Source organism: Dunckerocampus dactyliophorus, chromosome 4, assembly GCF_027744805.1.
Source record: "Dunckerocampus dactyliophorus isolate RoL2022-P2 chromosome 4, RoL_Ddac_1.1, whole genome shotgun sequence".
Taxonomy (NCBI): domain Eukaryota; kingdom Metazoa; phylum Chordata; class Actinopteri; order Syngnathiformes; family Syngnathidae; genus Dunckerocampus; species Dunckerocampus dactyliophorus.
Genome location: NC_072822.1, coordinates 15,438,753 through 15,459,837, shown reverse-complemented (window position 1 = coordinate 15,459,837; position 21,085 = coordinate 15,438,753). Strand labels below are relative to the sequence as shown.

Here is a 21,085-nt window from a genome sequence, read left to right as displayed (position 1 = left end):
ATTTTACCATTCATTGTTTATAGTTAAGTTTTTATCACTTAATATACCTTTGTTTGACATTCCTTGTGGTAAGCTATATTTTACTTTAATATCACATTTATTTCTCTTTATCTACCTCTTCAAAGTATGTCTGGTTTCTGCACTGAGCAACTGATACACAAAAAAGCTGTAAAAGATGACTTAATGACAAAAAAACTTCATAGAACAAATTATATCTTTATTTCTTCCGTTAAAAGTATACATACAGTACACAGTAAGTCTTCAATGTGCCAACACAAAATTGAGAAAATGTACAAATGTAATGCAAATGCAGCTCTGGAATGGCACAAGTTGTGTGTGTGTTGATTTGTTAATTTGGGGGGGGAGAAAAAAAAAGGTCCGTTTGTTACATGCAAAATATCTGTCATTACTGAGTGCAGTAGTACATCAGGAGTACGCAAAAATTCGTCAACCAATGTGCACAATGCTTTGTCGAGGGCCAACAAAGCACCCCAGAATTTTTAATGTGGCTCTAAATAAAAGGTGCGGCTCCAGGATTATTAACCCCACCTAGTAACTGAACTGTGTGATTGTAACTTGTATGCCTGTTCAAGTAAAATTAAACCATTACAATAACCACAGTATGGAAGCAGCATGAGGTGCTGTTTTGATTTGTACTTGTTTATGAAAAAGGAACAAGTACAAATTTCACCAATTTCTAAAAAACTGTGCCCAACAAGAACATACTACATTTGATGCACATCCAGATAAAAATGTAGAAAAACAAATGTATTTTCTTTTTTGTATTTGAGCCGCAATGGTCACAACATCCCTGTCCCAGTATCATAACATCTTACAGGGTTCCTACGGATTTGACATAGTTTTTCCAGACTTATGTAATAGATGTGTATCATTGGAGCTGCAACAATTGATGATGAATCCATTATCCAATGAATCTACAACTACAGTATTTTGGTATTTGATTAATCGTTTGATTTTAAAATGTGAATATATTCTCCGATTTCAGCCTCCCCAATATTTTTTATTTCCTTAGTCATCCTAGAAAGCCGACTTTGTATCAGACTAGCGTTTGCCCCACCTGGTCAGTGAGCATGAACTGATGAAGCCTGCTCAGATGACAGGCGAAACATCTTCTAAAACCTGAACAGGCCAGTTGCGATGGATTCAATGCCCTGAGTAAAAATTACCTGGAGGAATGAAAATATTCACAGGCATATTATCTTTGTGTTTTAGGATAAACATGATATTCACACTCAGCTTTGACTTTGGAAAACTGTGATGCACATTTTTGCCTCTTTTCTGATATGTTGCAGACCAAACCACCGTTTGGTTCATGTTGATTTGGTCCATCCACGGCCTAACCGTTTACTCGATTAATCGACTAAGAAAATAATTGATAGTTGCATGTAAATAAATTATGGAATTTATCGTGATTTCATTATTCTGAATATGTATGCCATATCATTTCCAGAGATTACAGCTAGGTAATGTAGCTCATACAAAGGCTTGGCGAGGATAAGAGCACAGAGCTGGCCATGCAACCTGTCAAACTTCTCAAATGTTTTCCGGGATGCGGGTGTTCTCACACAAACATCTTAGCTGCCCGAGCAAGCGCCTTAGAAACCAGATCTCTTGTTGTTATTCATCTCTTTTAGAAAACAGAAAGGTGGCCACAGATTTGGGACAATTAAGATTTTTCCATACAGGAGTTTCCATTTTCTATACTTTTCCAGACCTGGAAACTTACAAAATCAAATTCTATACTTTTCCCATACTTGCGTAGGAACCCGCATCTCACGTCATTCGCCATGGACCAGGAAGGAGCCTTATAACACAGACACCCTTTTCCCCACTTTTGTACAAAATACAAATAAAAACTTGCAGCTTGTCCCGACGAAAGCCCGCAGAATAAATAATGTTAGTCCGATAATCAACTAGTCCAGTTAATGTTTTAGCCATACAAGAATTCCTGTCTTTTGTTGGTTGCGTGTGGCTTCATTTTTGTCAGAGGTCACGCTTCTGACTGTAGAAAATGCCACTCATCAGAATATTGTTGGACAAACACAAATGTGGCTCGCGTTTTCTTTTTTTCCAGTTTTGTTATCAGTTCGACCTTGGCGGAGTTGTGGACTCTGCTGAATGCTCTACTAGTTGATAGTACGTACAGTGTTTAACAGTTTCCTTCATTTCTCTGACAAAATTAAAACAGAAGCATGAAGTGTGTATCTAGAGGTGTAGAATTTGATCTATTGTTCGACCTTGGTGGACGTCAGCCCTCTAATAAATATCCTTGTGCAGCGTAAGATACAAAAAAAAAGAAAAAAACACAAGTGGCACAGTGTTATGCACTCACAGGGGAGCCACTGATTGTCTGCTAAAATTGTGTGCAAATACAACTCTAGGTTGTGAAGGATTTTGAAGCACTGGAAAAGTGGTCAGAACACAATGAGATCCAATGCTCCTCCTAAACCATCCATCCCCTCCCATTTTCTATGCCGCTTAATCCTCATTAGGCTCGCGGGGGTATGCTGGAGCCTAGCTCCTCCTGAACTAATGAATCTTAAACCGTTTCAGCCTTATTCTTGCACAGCTGTAACTAGACCTTTGCCTCCCTCTTCTGCTTCCACACATTATTCAGATTGTTGCTTTCACGTAAAACAACCCTTGTCAAAGCCTCTCTGAGCATACTCGTGAACATGAGGACCTCTGCCTGCCTTAAATCTGATGTCATCCTGCTGTAGCTGCTCAGTCACAAGTACGTCATTGTTGTGCGCTAGCAGGATGGCCAAAAGCACGGGGGGGTTCACAAAATGCAATCAAAACAGATGACTACATGTAAAAAATTTAAAAAAAAAGTCCCTTCTAGCATGATCTCAGAAAGGCTAGCACAAGGGAGGGGTTTCAGCGTCTTGTCGGTTGGAAGCATGCACAGGAAGTCATGGTTGAGCCACAGGAAACTCATCTCAGTCTACTTTTCCCATTTTGGCGATGAGCTCATCGCAGATTTTGGTGAGCTCCTCCATCTCTTGATTCTGTGGGATAGCCACAAGATGAGTTAAAATGTGTGTTCATGTAGCCCACATAAAAGGGAGGGATGTGTCATGTGACTCTCGCATGATGAGGCCGCTTGCCTTCTGCTGCAGCGCTTGTTCCAGCGACTCATTCTTCATTTGTTCTTTCCTCAGGCTGGCTGTCAGCGCCATACTTTCAGAGCTCGCCTTTGTGCGCACCTGAGCGATCTCCTCATTGGCCCTGACCGAGATGATTATATTATATTCTACTGTATAGCAGCTGATTATTATTAATGGCAGACTCGTATTTCAAGCATGCCTTACTTATCTAGTTTCTCCTCAGCATGGACTTTGAGTGTCTGGTATCTCTGCTCCTCCTGCTTGACTCTGGCCAGATAATCCTGAGCACATTTCTTGAGCACCTCTTCATTCTGTGGAGGAATAAATACTGGACAGTTAGTTGACTTTTGTCTATCAGTGTTCCTGCTAACTCTCCCTAAGCTTTTCTGTAGAGCACCTGATCTGATGAAATGGCATCGGAAACATAACTGTCATTTTTTATTGGGGTTTAGTGAGCAAATCATTGCATACATACCTAGTTACCAGGTAGAATATGTGCGGCAAACATTTAAAAATGTTAGACTTTCAATTGTATGTGGGTGAACCGTTTCTTTGAATGCATCAGCCGTGCTGTGCAAATAATGATTGGATGGACACATTTTCATTTACCTTCTTAAAGCCTTCCAGGGTGCTCTTCATGTTTTCATAGCGCCGAAAGACGTCAGACAGCGAGCGTTCCACTGAGCTCAGGTCTGCCAGGGCGGCTTCCTTCTCCATGGTCAAGGCATGCAAAGACTTCTGGGAGCTTAGGCTGTTCCTCTGCTCATCCTCTGAGAGGAAGTGTGAAAGTGTAAAATACCACAGAAGGTCAGGTAACGCCATCATCCTCGTTTATTTATTCCCTTGGCAGCAAATATTGAGCGCCAAAATAACGCTTATACAGTACACACCTCACATTTTCAGCAACTACTGTATTTCTATGGCATATCTTCTCAAGGGACAATACCATAAAAATGGAACTTGAATCAGTGTAGATTTACTATCCACTGAAAATGAGTCAACACACAACCATTATTGTCTAAATAGGTGGCAACACAAGTGAGTAGCAAGATAACTGTGTCCTGCCCACAGTAAGTATGGTGGTCATAGCGAGCACCATCTGGGGCAGCATGAGTGAAATATGAATTCCAGCATGTAACGTGACATTGTCAAGCAGAGCATGATGCCCCTTCCTTCAGAAAACGGGCCGCATGATGGCTGTGTTGAGTTATTTTAGAGGCCGGTAAAGTTATTCGTCTTTCCAAGCTTATTTCTTTCGTATTGTCCCTTGAGAGGATATAATAAAAATGGTGGCTGGGATGTGAGAGGCGGACTGACGGTGAGATGCTGTACTTTTTCGTCTTGCTTATTATACTGATGAAAATTACTTTTGTACTCACCGATCATCTGAGCGATTGTCTTCTCATACTCGGCAACAATCTTTCTATAAAAATAGAAAACACATCGATTATGCATCTGTCCATCTACCGTTTTTTTCCCCAAGTGTATTCACCTCATCTCATTGACTTCTTGTCTGCTGTCCTCATACTTCCTCTTCCAGTCGCTCACTTCCACCTCCTTAGTGATGACCTAAAAAAAAAACAACATCTGTGCTTTGATGAAAACTAGAATGTGGTCGCCAAAAAGATCAAGATGATAAATTACAAATTTATGAAAGTATGCACCTCCTCTTTAATGAGAGTCAGAACGGCCTGTTTTTCCTCCTCACTGATGCAAATAGAGTCCAGGACCTGACTTCCTGTTTTCTGCATCCCACTTCCTTCTGATTTGTTTTTCCATTCACTGTGGTCTTCATTGTGCTGCGGGAAGAGGAAACCAGATGCTTCAACTATAATATCTACTGTACATACTTAGACTTGGTTTGTTTCATTAGTTGCAATATTTGGATTAGTGGGAAAGACTTATTTCTTACTAAGATTCCTTCCTAGTAAAACGTACAACAGCTTCCCTTTATTCTTAAATGTAATCCTTGTCAAACACACACATAAACCCTGCACCCTCTGCCCTTCATTGGATTATAAGAGGCCCATTCTAATCTCCTGAATGATAATCTAAATCCATCTGTCTCCTAAGGAGAGGAATGTGATGGCCATCGTATCAGACATGCAGGTCATTGTGTTGCAGAGTTCATAACGGTGGGTGGAGTCTGCTAATAGTATCACTCAGAAATCTGCCGTGTGTGTCTATTAAAATGACAATTTAATACAGCCCATTTAAGATTAATATTTACAGTTGCTGGTGGATTATAGAGTTAACATTTCAGGTACCAGTAGCTCTTTTGGGACGAAAATTCCTAATTGGGACCTTGGAAGCCACACATCACTGTAGGCAGTAAAACCATGTGATTTCACGCAGCCAATAAGGAAAAGGGAATGATTACACCGTAATGATAAACTTATAATACTTGTATATTACAGAACTATAACATTGTGACAATAACATAACTACAGCAAGATCCCTCAGATTCTCCTCTCCCATACACTGTCCACTTCAGCACCACGGGGAGCAAAGCCTGCAGTTGCTCTGCTCCCAAGTCTGAAAATGACTCCCTTCACATTTTCAACCAAGACTCAGAACTCACCTGTTCCAGACGGCATACACTGTATGTCAGGTCTTTGTTATATGTTGATTTTTATTCATTGTAAAGCATCATCGAGTCTCTAGAAAGGCGCTTATGGATTAAACGTATCATTATTGTAGGCACTTGAAAATAAAATCTTTGGTTTGACTAAAGTAAATTACAGTATTAATTACAGTCATTTACTTGTATTTATCACATTTCTTATATTCTTCTTATTTTATTGCATTTCATTCATATTGCATTGCATTTTATTTAAGAGTGTCTGTCGGTTTCTTCTGCAATTGAGGTACTGTAACTAAGCGATTTCCCCTACATATCAATAAAGTCTGTTTAAGTCCAAGTCTAAAAGTGAGTCGCAACTTAACGAACATGGGAAAATGTGGGTGCCTGGTAACACCAATTGAGAACTCCTGTGCCAATTTGTCTACAATAAATCGAGTAAATAAATCAGACAATTTCTCACCACTGTGCAGCTGTCTGACTCATCTGGTCCGGGGGTCACATGGCAGACTGAAAGAGATCGATTCACGTTAGGAACTTGAATGTATTAGGCTTTGCAATACTGTGTACGTAGATCTAACCGATCAATAATGTTGTAATGAGAGTGGCTCTATTATGAGCTGTTGGGCAGTATTTGAATTATGTGTAAAAGTTGAGCACGTTATTGTTATAATTATGTAACTAATTAGAATTGTTCAGTTATGCTGAATAGAATTGCTGAATTTATAATCCAAACATTAGGTGATTGCTATTTTGCTTGAGTGTCTTGTGCCGCCTCCACCCCCCACATTGTCCAATTCTTATCTTTTGCACAATTTCCTAGTCAACCGTCATGAGAACATACTGGAGCGATATTACGTTGGAAGCAATCAGTGATTCTCTACTAAGAATCCACTTACTAGAGCTGTGTTATGTTCTAAGTGAGGACGTGTTTACATGGCAAGACGTGTCTTGTTGTTTATCTTCCCCAGCAGATAAGCGCTGACTGACTGTACTGTGCAGTCACAGCACACATTACTCACTGTGCCACTGAAGCAGGACACCACAGCCGCAGTTAATCATTTATGTTGGACGTATGTGTAACATTAGGGCACTGATGACCTTCTCGCAGTCGTGGATTGATCGACTGATTGTTTGCTGCGCTTTAAAAGCTACCTGATACGGGTACAACAGTGTCCTTCTGGGAGTAATAACTGAGCTATTTACCAGTGTTGAGTCAGTGCAAAGGCTTGTCATATGTGTGGATACAAGTGCATTGGGGCACATTACACCAACAGAAAGCAAAAATAAAGAAAAGCTATTACTAATTTGTGATAATCCACTCATCCGTTTACTCACGACTTTGCTCCTTGTCTGGTTTGACACCTGTGCTGCTGGCCAGCTTCTCTTCATCTGTAGCGTGGCCACCTCGATCGTCCTTCACCAAAGGCAAACATGATTAACAATGCTAAATAAATAAAACCACATATCCTGTATGTTGATAATAAACACAAAGCCATCCTCACCTGCCCACTTGCGTCCTTTTGTGTCAGCTGATCCAACTTCATTTTACATGACTTTCTGAACATAAAGATGGAGAACAGCACAGTGACCATTAGACAGAACATACTTTCTACTCTTACATGCTTTTAGTGGTTCTCAACCTTTTTGCAGTGGAGTAGCCTACCTAATATTTTTCAACCAACTACCCAACTAACCAGAGAAAATCATTTTTGGTTGGAAAAAAAAAAAAAAAAAGTAACATAAAAACAGTGCTCATCTGTAGTGGTCTTGATTGAAACATTTAGAAATTGCACACAAAGTAATAATTAACTTAATGACGACTAAAGCTTGGTGCACATAAAATAGTTACCAACCTGAAGTGCCCTCTTTTAGGATTATAATAAAGACGTGTTAAATGCAAATGTAAACATTTATAAACTTTATTTAATATTGTTTTTCAGGTTGTTTTTTTTTTGTTAAACATTTTATCTGTTATAAAAGACACACCATAAAAAGTTCTGTACTTGCCACAGTCGGGAAAGTACAAACAACAGAATGTGACAATTGTTTTTTACTCTGAAATAAGGTAAATACATATTGTTCCCACAGTATACTGTGAGTATGTATATTTTAAATCTCAAATACTTTCGAAGGCCATAGTACCCCCATTTGAAATCCATTGGTCTAGTTGAATGACGATAGGAATAAAGGCTAAAAATGGCTACAAAATGCTGAATTGTGTAGAGAAGAAAAAGTGACATGAACACAGGAACACACTGACTAAACATTAGAAGGAATTAGTTATTAGTTACAACACTATTCTACAGTCAAATTAAGGTCCAATTTGGCGATGGAGAAGGAGAACCCAGCACTTTGTATGATAAATGCACTACTTAGATCCTCCACAAGAGAGAGCCATTCTACAAGGCAAGGCTGTTTTAAAAGAAAGGCCTAACTTTGTACGAAAAATATTGTAAATATTATGTATACTTATGTATGCATTATTATGTTTAAAGTAATAAAATATGATTTTTTTTATCCTGCTGCAGGGCACCACAAAAGGTCACATTAATATTAACCAGTGACGTGCAGTGAGGTTCATGGTTGGTGAAGTTTTTGTTTTTTTTTATGTTAATACAGGTTGGTCATTAAGAGAATAGTTTGTTTTCAAATATCCACTTTTTTATTAATTGAAAAACAATTGTGGAGTCCCGTTTTGCAGATTACGTTCATGCACCCTATCCTTCTTTGTTGTACTGTAAAAGTGTAATCACCAAAGTTCACTCTGTACGATAGCATGCATTCTCCGTTGTTTCCTTCTGTCATTAAAAAGACAAAGCTATGTTTGGTCAGCTTGAACGTGTTAGTCACAGTCCAGCTGGAGGAATCTCAAATTGGCCAATAAATGGAAGATCACTGATTTGATGGTTGGTGCAATGCTCAGTATGATGCGTGTGTTTCTATCTGCAGTGTTACTCACGTGTTAATGGTGCTGCTGACCTCACTGGAAACTTCCTGGATGCAGGCCTGTTTTACTGAATCACAGTTCACATTGCCGTTGAGCAGGTCATGATGCAAGGAGTGGTCATAGCTGGGCATTAACTTCAGGTCGAAGGTCACAGGAGCTTCATCGTCCACCTCTGAGGGGTCGGGTTTGTTCAGCACGGAGTGGACTGGCAGAGATGGGGGCCTCGGTGCTTGAGGGGGAGGATTTGATAGGGGTGTCACAGTCAGATTGAGATTCTGGTTCAGACCAAAGCTGTTGTTGTTGGGGGACGAGCTGGTCATGTTGTTGATGGTGTCCACCTCATCCTGGTTGGAAATCTTGTGGGCAAAGTGCTCTATAATGTCAACAAAAAGAGAGAGAGAGAAAAAAAATCACCTTTAGTGTGTTTGTTATTAAATGAAATGTAATGTATACACTCGGGGATCACTTCATTAGGTACACAAGCACAATCGAATGAGATCCAACACAACTACAATACCTCACAAAAATGAGTACACCCCTCACATTTCAGCAACCATTTTTGTACGATACACAATGAAACTTTTATATACTTCAGAGTAGTGAGTGTACAACCTGTACAGCAAAACAGATTTACTATCCAGTGAAAATGACTAACAGCCATTATTGTCTAAATAGTTGAAACCACAAGCGAGTGCCAAGATAATTCTTTCTTGCCTTCAGTCAAGTACAGTATGGACCTGGGCCACATGAGCGTTGCTGATGTGGAGCTGTGGCCCATTGGAAAAAAAATGAATTCCAACATGTACGCTGACATTCTGAAGCAGAGAATGATCAGAGGGAAACTGGGCCGCATGGCAGTTTTCTAACATAATAACGAGCCCAAACACACCTCCAAGATGTCAAGTGCCTTGCTGAGGAGGGTGAAGGTGATGGAGTGGCCAAGTGTGTCTCCAAACCTGAATCCAATTGAGCGCCTGTGGGGCATCATTAAGCAGAAGGCGGAGGAGGGCAAGGTGTCTAACATTCACCAGCCCTGTGATGTCATCATGGAGGAGTGGAAGGGGATTTCTGTAACATCCTGTGCAGCTCTTGTGAATTCCATGCCTGACAGCATTAAGGCAGTGCGAGATAGATGGTGCTCACACTAAATACTCACCACAAATCACTGATAATAACGGCTGTGTTGGCTTATTTTCAAAAGGACAGTAAATCTCCTTTCCAAACGGCACAATGATTACTCTAAATGAATTGCAAATTTCCTTTCAAGTATTGTCCCTTCACAAGATATAGTCAAATGTTTGCGGAAATGTGAAGGGTGTACTCACTTTTTTGAAGTGCCAGGTGTGTAATTAATAAATAATAAATAAATTATTAAGCGAGGGACAGTATATTCGGTGTTGTGATGCACCTCCACAAGCTCCGGTAGTGTGACTAAAAGTGGGCTACATTTTGAATCACCTGCCAGCCGATTGCAACTGCATTGCATGCTTCATTTGAAAAATTATTATAACAAAAGCTAAGCAGTATTATGTTTTACATTTTGTTCCCTCACTGTGCCAAAATTAACCAAACTGAACAGTTAATAACGAGGTATGTATCAAACCCAGAGGAGCTGTACCTTTACACTCCTGTTCCTAATGTTGTGGTCTTATTTAAACGTTCTCATCCACTGGCTACACAATGATTGCATGTGTCACCTAGGGATTTTAACCCTTTAGTGACCTCCCTTCTCCCGCTACAACACTTAAAATGGCTGCAGGCTTCCTTTCACATCCTGTTAACAGAAGGCTAACGGCCACAACAGTAGACAGTTGAGTCATACTTGTAATGCTGTGCTATGACCTTTCCGTTAACTACTCCCCCTCACATGCACTTTTAAAACCTTAAAAGTGCTCACAACAATAAAGCAACAAGAAACATCCTAACTCTTGTGTGAATCAGATTTCTGGCTTTGTCATTAGTAAGTCGAAGGTTATTTCATGTGTTCTGCACGTTCAACTAAAAAACAAAGTTCTGCTGAAGTGACTCCCTGTATTTAGGGCTCTCTGTTGACGTTCACACCCTTCTTCTGAGAGGGAACAGCTGTAGAGGAGCCCCACCCAGTCAGACAGGGCTCACAGCACCACGTGGCCTAGCAACAATGTCAACATCAGCCGTTATTACCCTTTTGGATTATAAAAGAGGATGAGGAAACAATGGCAATGCGAAATAGAAGAATAGTGTCTTCATCATACTGGTTCAACATGGCAACTCATACTGTCATTATAAAGCACCACATGTCTCATCGCCAGTCTAACTATAGTACACCAGTGAATCTTATTGATCAAAATAGTACATTTGGAACAGAGCATGTGGTGGGAGGGAGTTATGTCAGGCACAAAGCAAGCATTTTTATTAACTTGAATCATGAGCTTTGTGGTCAAATTCACGCATCTGGGGAATACTGATTTAGATGGGGAAAACATTTTTATAATTCAGCTGAACAGTATTTTTGCTTACAAGCAAATAAGGTTTGCCATTGTGGTATTTCACAATAATGAGATGGCCTTTAAACACCCAAATTCATCAATGCATTTTCTGTCCCGTTTGTCCTCACTTTGGTTGAGAGGTGGGGTACAGTATATGCTGGACTGGTTGCCAGTCAATCACAGGACACATTGAGAATCATTCACACTCACATTCATGCCTTTATTAACCTAACATGCATGTTTTTGGGACATGGGATAAAGCCACACAACAGTACCTGGTGAAAACCCACGCAAGCACAGGAAGAACATGCAAACTCCACAGAGTTGTTCCAATGAAGAATCACAACCTGCATCTCCTGACTGTGAGGCAGACATACTAACCGCTACGTCACCAAACACTCATATAGCCATAGCCATATTCAGTTAAATAAATACAGTGAACATACACCTCACCTCAAATAGACTCCCTATTTTGTCCCCTTTAGGAAAACAGATGGTGCCAATAGGTTGACTATGACCGATACCACCATTTGTTGCTGTACACATCTTTACCACAAAACACTCACTACACAGCAGACGTGGTATCTGTAAAGCTGAACTTTATGCTGAGAGTTTAAAGAGAAACTGCTTCGGTATTCAGTGTCAAGCATACCCAAGCAAAATTTGATTTATAAAATGTATGCATTTTTCTATATTCTGCATTATGTATATTTATATTATGCATGTACTGTAAATTCTCAAATTACTGCCGGGGCGTTTATTTACCTAAATCACAACAATTTTTCTTTTTTTTTTTACTTTAATAATGATTTGGAGTGCTTGAGAAAGTCTAAAAGGAAACCATAGCATTTTTTGACCACACAGTTATTAAACACATCCACGAACAAGGACCAAGCTGCTTTTAAAGTTCATGCAGTGCTAGATAAAGCTTCTGGACGTTAACCAGTCACGATACTTCAAATGCAGCTACTGCCATCTTGTGGGGTTAATCAAATGCTACATCAGGAGGCAGCCTATGCCCACAGCTGCTAATGCCAATGTTTTTTTAACCTGGCGCCAACGAGAGACCTTGGCTTATGCGAGACATCTGGGACATCTCACCTGTGGGTGTGGAGTTGTCCAGCTCGCTCAGCAGTTTCACAACACCTGGAGACTCAACCTCTGGGGTCTCAAAGGTCCCCTCTGAGTCGGAGCTACAAAGAGAGAAATTAACAATTATTTGTTGTGTTTTTCAAGCCGCAAGAAAAAAATAGAACAGTAAGGCGTGATCATGATCGTCATCAGTGTCCCATGTTTACTATATATAGAAAATAAATATGACTAGGGGTGTAACAGTTTACATGGATGTATTGAACCCTTTCGTTTCTGCATGTTCGGTTCGGTCCACTTGCATACCGGTTATATTTTATGCTATTTTTCTCATTAAACTTATTACTAGAGTGATCTAAGCACTTCACGCGGAACTAAAGTCCTGGGTGAGTTTCGGCACGGACGCCTTTGAGTGTCGGACACGACTGACTGAGGGGGAGCAACGCTAGTAGCTCGCAGGCGAGACAAATGGCATCATGGCAAATGAAAAGCTAGAAGACCCTCCAATCTCACTACGGTCTCCTGTTTGGGAATACTTTGGCATCCCTGTTAAAATTACAGATGGACCAAGGCAAGTGGATAAAATCCACAGTTGTGTGTCGACATTGTTCCACGGATATCGGGTATGCTGCAGGAAACACGTCTAACACGTTAGTGCACTTATAGCAGTCATCCGGCAGTGAATGTTACATCTACAACAAAGAAAACCAGCTTAGTGCAAACACTATAACTTCAGCATATAAACAACCTCTAGCAAGCAACTCTGACCGGGCCAAAGCATGGAAAATGACCACCCTTGTTTCTTCAGTTTCTTGTTCATTTTAATGCCTGATACAACTAAAGGTACCTTTGTTTGGACAAATATAACAATGACAACAAAAACAGCTCATAACAGTTAGATTCTTTGGCAGTACAATGCTGTAGATATTCATGTTAGAACTTAAGCGATTTTGGTTACCATCATAAATTACGATGTCACAATGATGCATGATGCACTATATCACAACGAAAGGCAATGGTGGCCTTCTGACTTTTGCGCAGTACTCTAGATAAAAACTGATGTATAACAATATGCCATCAAGTACACTTTCCAAGTTATTTAATGATAAATCTATTGGTTTAGTCTTGTAGTAGTTGACCCTAGCTTTTAGGGGTTTCTCAGAATGACAAGATAACAATAATAAATAATAATAATAATAATAATAATAATGATTCAAAATAAACAAGTTGGCTTTATTTCAAGTCAGAAAAAAGGGAGAGGTGAGAAAGTAAAGTGGGATATCCAAAAAGACCACCTGCATCCTTGCCCTCCCATAAAGACTCACTGTTGCAGCATGTTCAAACACAAAACACTCAGTCTTTTGGCTGCCTGGACAGTGAGCCCAAATTAATTTGCTCAACAGTGGAGGGTGTGAAACACTCAGAGTTCCTGCTCCCAGACGCTTGAACGCACATTAAAATTTCTGCGCTCTAATGAAAAACAGAACTCGGAACAAAGCTGCCAGATCCAAAACTTGACCGCAGTCCTTCTGATACAAGCTCCTACCATACACAGCTAATCCTTTAATACATACCCCCATCCGCATCCACTCTCACATCCAATACACACACACTGGATGCCATCCCAGTCATGGCCCCACGCCTGCAATCTTGGATGGTTACTTAGAAACTAAAAGTGGATGGAAAAAAAAAAAAACTTAAAGGATTGGAAACTGTGGTTTCCCTTCAACCATCCCCCAACTTTCTGCAATCGAAGTTACTACGCCCTGCACCCCTCCTTTTTACATACTAAATACAACACATAATAACAGGCTGGCAGATGCACTTAATCTTCAGTTTCAAAGTCAAGGACCACAGCATCCATCAGTGTGTGTGTGAGTGTTTGTGTGTGTGTACATCCAGCAACTGTCAGGATGACTCAGGCATAGAGTGCCATCACATAAACACAGGCAGTTACAGTAATGGACTTGGGTCCAATCAGACCCACCTGTAGCCCTGCTGTCCCTCTCTATTTATACTTACTATTATCACATGCCTAAATGTGCAGGTCTTACTTGTTGTCATCTTGCTGCCCGTCGTCCCCCGTACCTCCCGTCACTGCCGACCACGTCCATTTGGCCCACTGGACCGGAGACAACCAGGACATCACTGCACTGTTTGTGAGTTGGAAAACAAGGGCTCCTGTTCCTTATTGAATGTCGACTAGAGTCTTTGTCCCACTCTCAACCAAGAAGGATACTAAATATAAACTGTTATTGCTTTCCCTTTGAACGACTCACTTCCTCGCCACCCTTCCAATCCTCTGCAAGGAAAAGATGTCCAGCCTGTGCTGCAGCTGCTGTTTCCGTCGTCTGATTTTGCTCTCCGATGCAGATTAGTGGAGCATCAGTGGTCACTCCTTTCCCACCTCCCCTCCCTCCTCTCACTGGGAGGAATGATCAGCTGGTCCAACAGAAGCAGCTCGCTCTGCTGCTCCCACATGTTTGCATGACTTCCTCAGGAGTCTGCCCCTCCCTTCCTTGCTGTGCCTCCTCCCCCCCTTGTCAAAGACAAGAGGCAAAGCTTCCTGTTTTATGAGGCAGGGAGACGACTGACTCGGGTTACTCAGGGACAGACGACCAAACAGGAAGGAAAAGACGTAAAACCTGGCATTTATGGAGGCACACAGTACCGTGTACATATGTGGGTGCCTACATGTTTTACTTGATGCCGCACCACTCATGGGCATCACTGAAACTAGGTCTGTTTAATTTAACAATTGAGCAATAATAATTGGAAGCCATCACGAATGTCTTTCATTGCATTGATTAAATAAGAGTCATGTCGAATACTGACCTTTTTAAGCAAGATGACCAAAGATGAGATCGTAGACAGAAAAGCAACGATGCGGCGATGAGGTCACGGCATCGTTGCAGGGTCATCGCTATACAGCACTGCCTGTGGGGTGTATAGCGGAACCTCGTACGTTGAATAATCCTGAGCTTCCACAGTTTAAAATCTGGAACTAAATATGAAATTAACCTGCATTGGATTGGTTTTAGCATCTTCAGTGTACAAAATGTATCAAAGTGGCCCCCTACACCCTTCCATTTTTCTGTATGGTAGATCTATATTTTTACAAAATATCCATCCATCCATTTTCTATACCGCTTCTCCTCTTCAGGGTCGCGGGGGTATGCTGGAGCCTATCCCAGCTGACTTCGGGCGACAGGCGGGGTACACCCTGGACTGGTCGCCAGCCAATCGCAGGGCACATATAGACAAACAACCATTCACACTCCCATTCATACCTGTGGACAATTTAGAGTCGCCAGTTAACCTAACATGCATGTTTTTGGAATGCAGTGTTATGTTTTGCATTTTGTTCCCTGACTGTACAGAAACCAAACAGTTACCTTAAAACTGACGTACGTACCGAACCGTGATTATGGCACACAGTTACATCCCTAGGGACAAAGCACTGGATGATGGCACTGGTACTAGTTTGTCAAATCCAACTTTCAGTCATTTTTACCTCCAGGTGTGCACAAACTACAGTTAAACCTAAATTTAAAAATAAGATGAAAAATAAAAACATATACATAATGTTTAAAAACGTATAGATACAAATCTGTTATCGTGGGGGTGTCACGAAACACGAGACGAGGCGATACACAAGATTGGGTCTATGAGAACGCTGTGCGATGAGATTTTATCATTAAGATCCAAATGTGCAATATGCAAATTCTAGCAATTTTTCCAATTTGTCTTAAGATTTTGATCAGGTCTGTATTGCAATCTACCAAGATAATTTCTACGTCATTACACTGCACTCTCTGTGTATGCTACCGGCCCTGCCTCCACCCACCGAGACAAATCGACTGTATGACTGGCAAAGGGGCTCACTCCGTTCATGCTGTTGTTCTACGGTACAAATGCGCCAAGGTCCTGAAACCGATGCAGAGTGAACTCTGTTCCTGCCTGTTTGGAGGCGAGAGATGAGGAAAACAGACACGCAAGCACACGGCAATGTATTGAGGTTGGCAAAGTTATCAAGTTCATTTTCATTTATTGTGTGATTAATTCATTTATACATTACCATCCCAGGCCTAGCGCCCATGACAAAGTTTTTTTCTGAACACAAAATCTTGTCACGTTTGAATCTTGTGACACCCCTTGTTATTGGTATCGGTCTTGAGAAGCAGGAAGTTATCAGTATCGACTTGTGCATCCCAAAAAGAAATACTACATTTTGGTGTAGCCCCTGATATACTGTAGATGCACAGGAAGGAGTTTATTGTCTCGTTTCACAGCTGAAGTCCACTTGAATTGGGGCCACGTGGGGTGGTGATCCAGCAGATAGAGCTGTGGTAGAAAACGGCGGATGTGTGTGGGAGTTGACAGTTTTAATGTCCATACTACAACTTACAAGACTGAAGCAGAACAGTATCACTTGGAACATCAGAATCCTTTCAGTCAAACATTTGTAAATACTGGGGAATTTTTAGATTCAAAAATAAAAGTCAAGTACAGTACTGTATGTTTGCCTTGCCTTTTGTATTTGCATACAGTATTTTGGACCATTCCATCTTTTCCTAGTAGGGTCTGTCTGAACTGCTAATGTAGTCGTTACTGCACTGATGTGTGAGCAGACTCACAGAGAATCTATTGTTCACATCTAGGGCAGATAGCAAACATCAATAAAGCAAACCTACATTTGACAATAATGGCGCACCACAATGACTCACACTCACTGCTCATGGGTCGCTTATGTAAGTGTACGTGTAGGCATCCCTCTCTCACACACACAAACAGAAACAAGGCCAGATGACACACCACCAATAAAACAGGAGAACGTGGGAGCAAAGTTAATAACTACTCAATTGAATATATGAAATATTCCAATTTAAAAGCATAAATAAATGTACAAGAAGCTTTAAAAGAGCCACCATGGCACGTAGTTGTGTGTATGTGCCAACATGCTCACAAATGAACGCCACACACTGGTGAACACAGAGAAAGAGGCCTTGTTCAGCTGGGAAAGTGGGAAAGCACTGATTGGGACTTGGACGCTGAAAGTGAGGCAAAAAAGTCCCACATTACTGACACTGTCAGCTCAACCCAGTTTGTTTTTCAGTCAGTCAAGACAGCTGGGAGGACAAACCTGTCTTTCCTGAATAGGTCAAAACTGAATAGGGACCCTCAGTGTCAGACAGCATGGAAGCCATGTGTTGTTATCCCTTTGCACAAAGAAATCACACCATTTCAGCAAATGCAGAGTGCTTCCCACTCTTACTCTGGTAATAACAGCAATATAGATGGGAAATGCAGCGAGGAAACTGCAGAAACAGCTCTTATGTAATACCTAGAGACCACAAATAGCTCACAGAGGAAAAAAAACCCACACACATACAGTATGTAGTCTGCTGTCTTAACACTAAGTAACACACAGTATCTGTAAAACCCAGGCCTCCGTGTGTGCAAGTTAATCCAGCTAGAATGACCATCCCTAATCATCAATTACATTGTGACTGATAGCAGCATGTGTGCTTATTATGAGCTAATAATAAAGCAGCAATGACAAACATGTGTGAGCCACTACAGACCACATACTGGTTGAGGGCATTATCTGTGTGTGTTTGTGTGCGTGCGTGCGTGCGTGCGTGCGTGTGCGTGCGTAGATAGAAAAATTAGAGAAGCTTCTCAAATATCTTAGGTTGTTTATTTCTCAATTCTACTATGATGACAGAAGGTGAACGAGCCTGGCTGAGCTCTCATCTAGTGCCACAATCAGGTCAACATTTCTCTGATCCACTGCCAGCATATCTGAAAATGACATGTGACTACTACAGTAAATACTGAGCTTTGCTGCAGCACCATCAGCTGGACAAACATGCCAATCTTCATGGGCAATACATTTACATACTTTTTTCATCATTTTGCACAAAGCTGAATGTCACTTTTCACAGCAAGACTAAATCAGGTTTCAGTATACAGTATCAATTACACTGACATATCTTTGCTGATATTATATTTACTTCTACTGTATTTGAATTTCACAATCAATTAATACATACAATTATATTGTAATATGCAGTAAATATCCTTTCTAAACTGTTCACTATAGTGCCAATTGTTTTTTTTCCATTGGAATGGGAAATTTAGGCACAACGGCTTCAGAAGAATAAAGAACAACATGTTTTTCAAACCCAAGTTAAAAACGTAAAGTAAACTTCAGTTATGTCAAAGTCAAAATGAATCGATGTTCGGTTGCTATCATGAGAGACTAAATTGAGTAGTCTGGGCTTAGCAAAAAACTCCACAAAATATGCTCCATGAAAATAAGTCTTTCGGGGTGTAGGTGAAGCCCCAATCGTTTGTCTCTGGGGAGTGTCACTGGGCCACACTACGAAAACCCTGACAGTACATCATAATTTACATGTTTACATTCATTAGGATTGATTATGGTGGGGAACATAACATTTGGTGTCTGACATATTAGGATTTTATTTTGTATTTTTTTTTTTATATTTTTTTTTGTCCTTCAACTCTGGTTACTGAGATGTGGTACATCTCTAACTGCTGTGGTAACAACTATTCAGTCTACAATCCTTACTATTGCTTTTTTGCATAATAAAACGCATTCCTATATGTACAAATGTACTGTATTTATCCTCAAATTACATCAAGTACATATGAATACAATGACAATGGCCTAATTAATTACAGTATGCCATCCTCTCAACATAAAAGACAAAGGCCTTTTTGCAGATGCATAAGAAGTTCTTTACTTCTATATATTTTTTTACTTTTATAATAATGATCATACAAAAATGTTCAAATAATCTCTCTCTCTCATATATATATATATAAAATTTATATGTCAACACTAAATTAATAATATAACTCTTAACTGTTCCTATACAGTAGTGAATCTGTGCTCCACTGATTGTGACGACTTGATGTATGCTGCCATCTCGTGTCCATGAACCTTACCTACATTTTTCAGATATACAATAGGAGGGGTAAAGAACGCATAATCGTTTGATTCTGCTGATTTTTTTTCACCGAGGAAAAAGCTATTACTATACTGCAGATGTGGAGAAGAGATTAATAAATATTAAATGTAAATTGGTGAATATTTTGTCATGCGAGTGTAAACAGACAGTTCACAACCAACTGGGGAACAAGTCCCACCAGAGCACTCCTTGAAAACACAAGTGGAAACTTTAAATGTAGTTTAGATGTCCTCCATACAGCTGTGCTTAGTAACATTGTCACTGTGGAATGTTGAGACCAAAAGTGAAGGAGAGGTCATACAGACAGACACCAACTGAGCTTTTGTTTATGACTACAATAGGGACACCACAGCACACCCGACAAGAGTGCATGTGCATTGTGCACACATGCATGCACAAAGAACAAGAGACACACCTCCTGCAGCTCTACTTTGAAGACTTTGCACCCATTTCACTAGGCTTCTAAATTTAGCTCAGGCAGAAGGCATTTTTATTTGACATGCCGTATAGCTACACTAAAGCAGGAGAAGTCATCACAATCGTTACCAACGGGGCTGAAGAAGATGTTAAGTATTCATCGGTGAGTTTTACATTCATTTCAGCAAACCTCAAGTCATCGGTGTCTGAATATGCATAATTAAAACGACGTGCTTGTCTTTATGTATACTTGAGTGGGCCACTCAGTTCATTTCTTCACTGTAGCAAACTAACCATATCCTGATCACATTCCTCCAAAATTAAAGTCAATATATACACAGTAAATATACTGGGCGATTATGCATGTGTGGCTTTTGGGAGCAAAATATACAGTAAAGTCAGTGTAGCATAAAAAGGATGATTACGCCAACTACAATTAGACCAGATGCTGATTGCAAAAATCCTAAAGCTGTGCTGTAGAATGACTTCAACCCCCACCATCACTAAATCAAACATGCTTTTTTTTTAAAATAAACAAGACTTCTTCTCCATGACTGATCCCAACGATATTATATTCCATAATGCGACTTAAGCTACAAATTAATACATGTCACAAAAGAGCAGCTTTTAACCACATACATAAAGTCCATGGCTTGGATTAGCAGTGAGGGTGGGGGAGGAGACAGAAAGTGAAAGGACTCATTCTCTTTTATAAAGGATTAGTGAAAATAAAGAGGGAGTATGGTTGTGCACTGATGCATGAACATGCATCACTCTTCACTACCTGCTTGCTTTAAATGTACAATGCTGCACCGCGACTGTATGATTAAGTCAGGAATGAGGGTCAGGACTGCATAATTCATTGCCACCAGAAGCACTTCTGAGCACACATGCTCCTCCTAAAAATACTCCAGGGAGTCCAAAGAGAGGGAATCACAAGGTGTGTTAATGCAGAAAGCATGACAGTGAGCTCATGGCTTCTGTTGAGCTACAAACAAGTCATCAAACCAGCAACAGCTCCTCATCTCCCAATCCTGCAGTATCAACCTGATCTGCTTCCTCTCATGACTCAGTTATTCGTGCATGTGCAGCCTCATCAAGCTCCACAAAAACAAGGCAAATGGAGGAACTTACATGCTGCTTTTCTTGCGAGGGGAGCCCTTCTTGTGCTGGCTGAGGGAGCCTCCCATGTTGTCATCAGCTGACGCTGTGCAGGGGTCAGGTGTGATTCCCCAAAATTGTACGTTCCCTCAATTCACCTCTCCTTCAAAATATTAGAACTCCATGAGATACTAGTCATGTCAGCTCCCTTCGCCACTCCGAAACGTTCTCCACTGATCACACATAAACACTAGTGACAGTCCCGCCTCTTAATTATCTCCATCCTCCCGCTCTCTCTATATCTCTCTCTCTCTCTCGAGGGCAGATTACAGTCACTTGGAAGAAAGGCA

At 40.6% G+C, this 21,085-nt stretch overlaps 1 protein-coding gene across 4 annotated transcripts; it reads right to left on the bottom strand.

Annotated features, from left to right (window-relative positions):
* Positions 1–204: 204 nt before the first annotated feature.
* LOC129180271 (transforming acidic coiled-coil-containing protein 1-like) lies at positions 205–20,990 on the bottom strand. 4 transcript variants are annotated; one of them, XM_054774572.1, is made up of 13 exons: positions 20,769–20,990; positions 12,232–12,323; positions 8,675–9,035; positions 7,218–7,272; positions 7,051–7,129; positions 6,176–6,222; positions 4,796–4,930; positions 4,624–4,700; positions 4,511–4,554; positions 3,741–3,901; positions 3,336–3,442; positions 3,132–3,252; positions 205–3,032 (listed from the first exon to the last, which is right to left on the bottom strand). In XM_054774572.1, the coding sequence occupies exons 1-13, from the start codon at positions 20,822–20,824 to the stop codon at positions 2,964–2,966; spliced, it is 1,404 nt and encodes a 467-aa protein (XP_054630547.1). In that variant the 5' UTR covers positions 20,825–20,990; the 3' UTR covers positions 205–2,963. The 4 variants fall into 4 exon arrangements, with proteins under 4 accessions (XP_054630547.1, XP_054630548.1, XP_054630549.1 ...); XM_054774573.1 differs by lacking the exon at positions 20,769–20,990 and adding an exon at positions 14,255–14,666; XM_054774574.1 differs by lacking the exon at positions 20,769–20,990 and adding an exon at positions 14,242–14,664.
* Between the last annotated feature and the right edge of the window lie 95 nt (positions 20,991–21,085).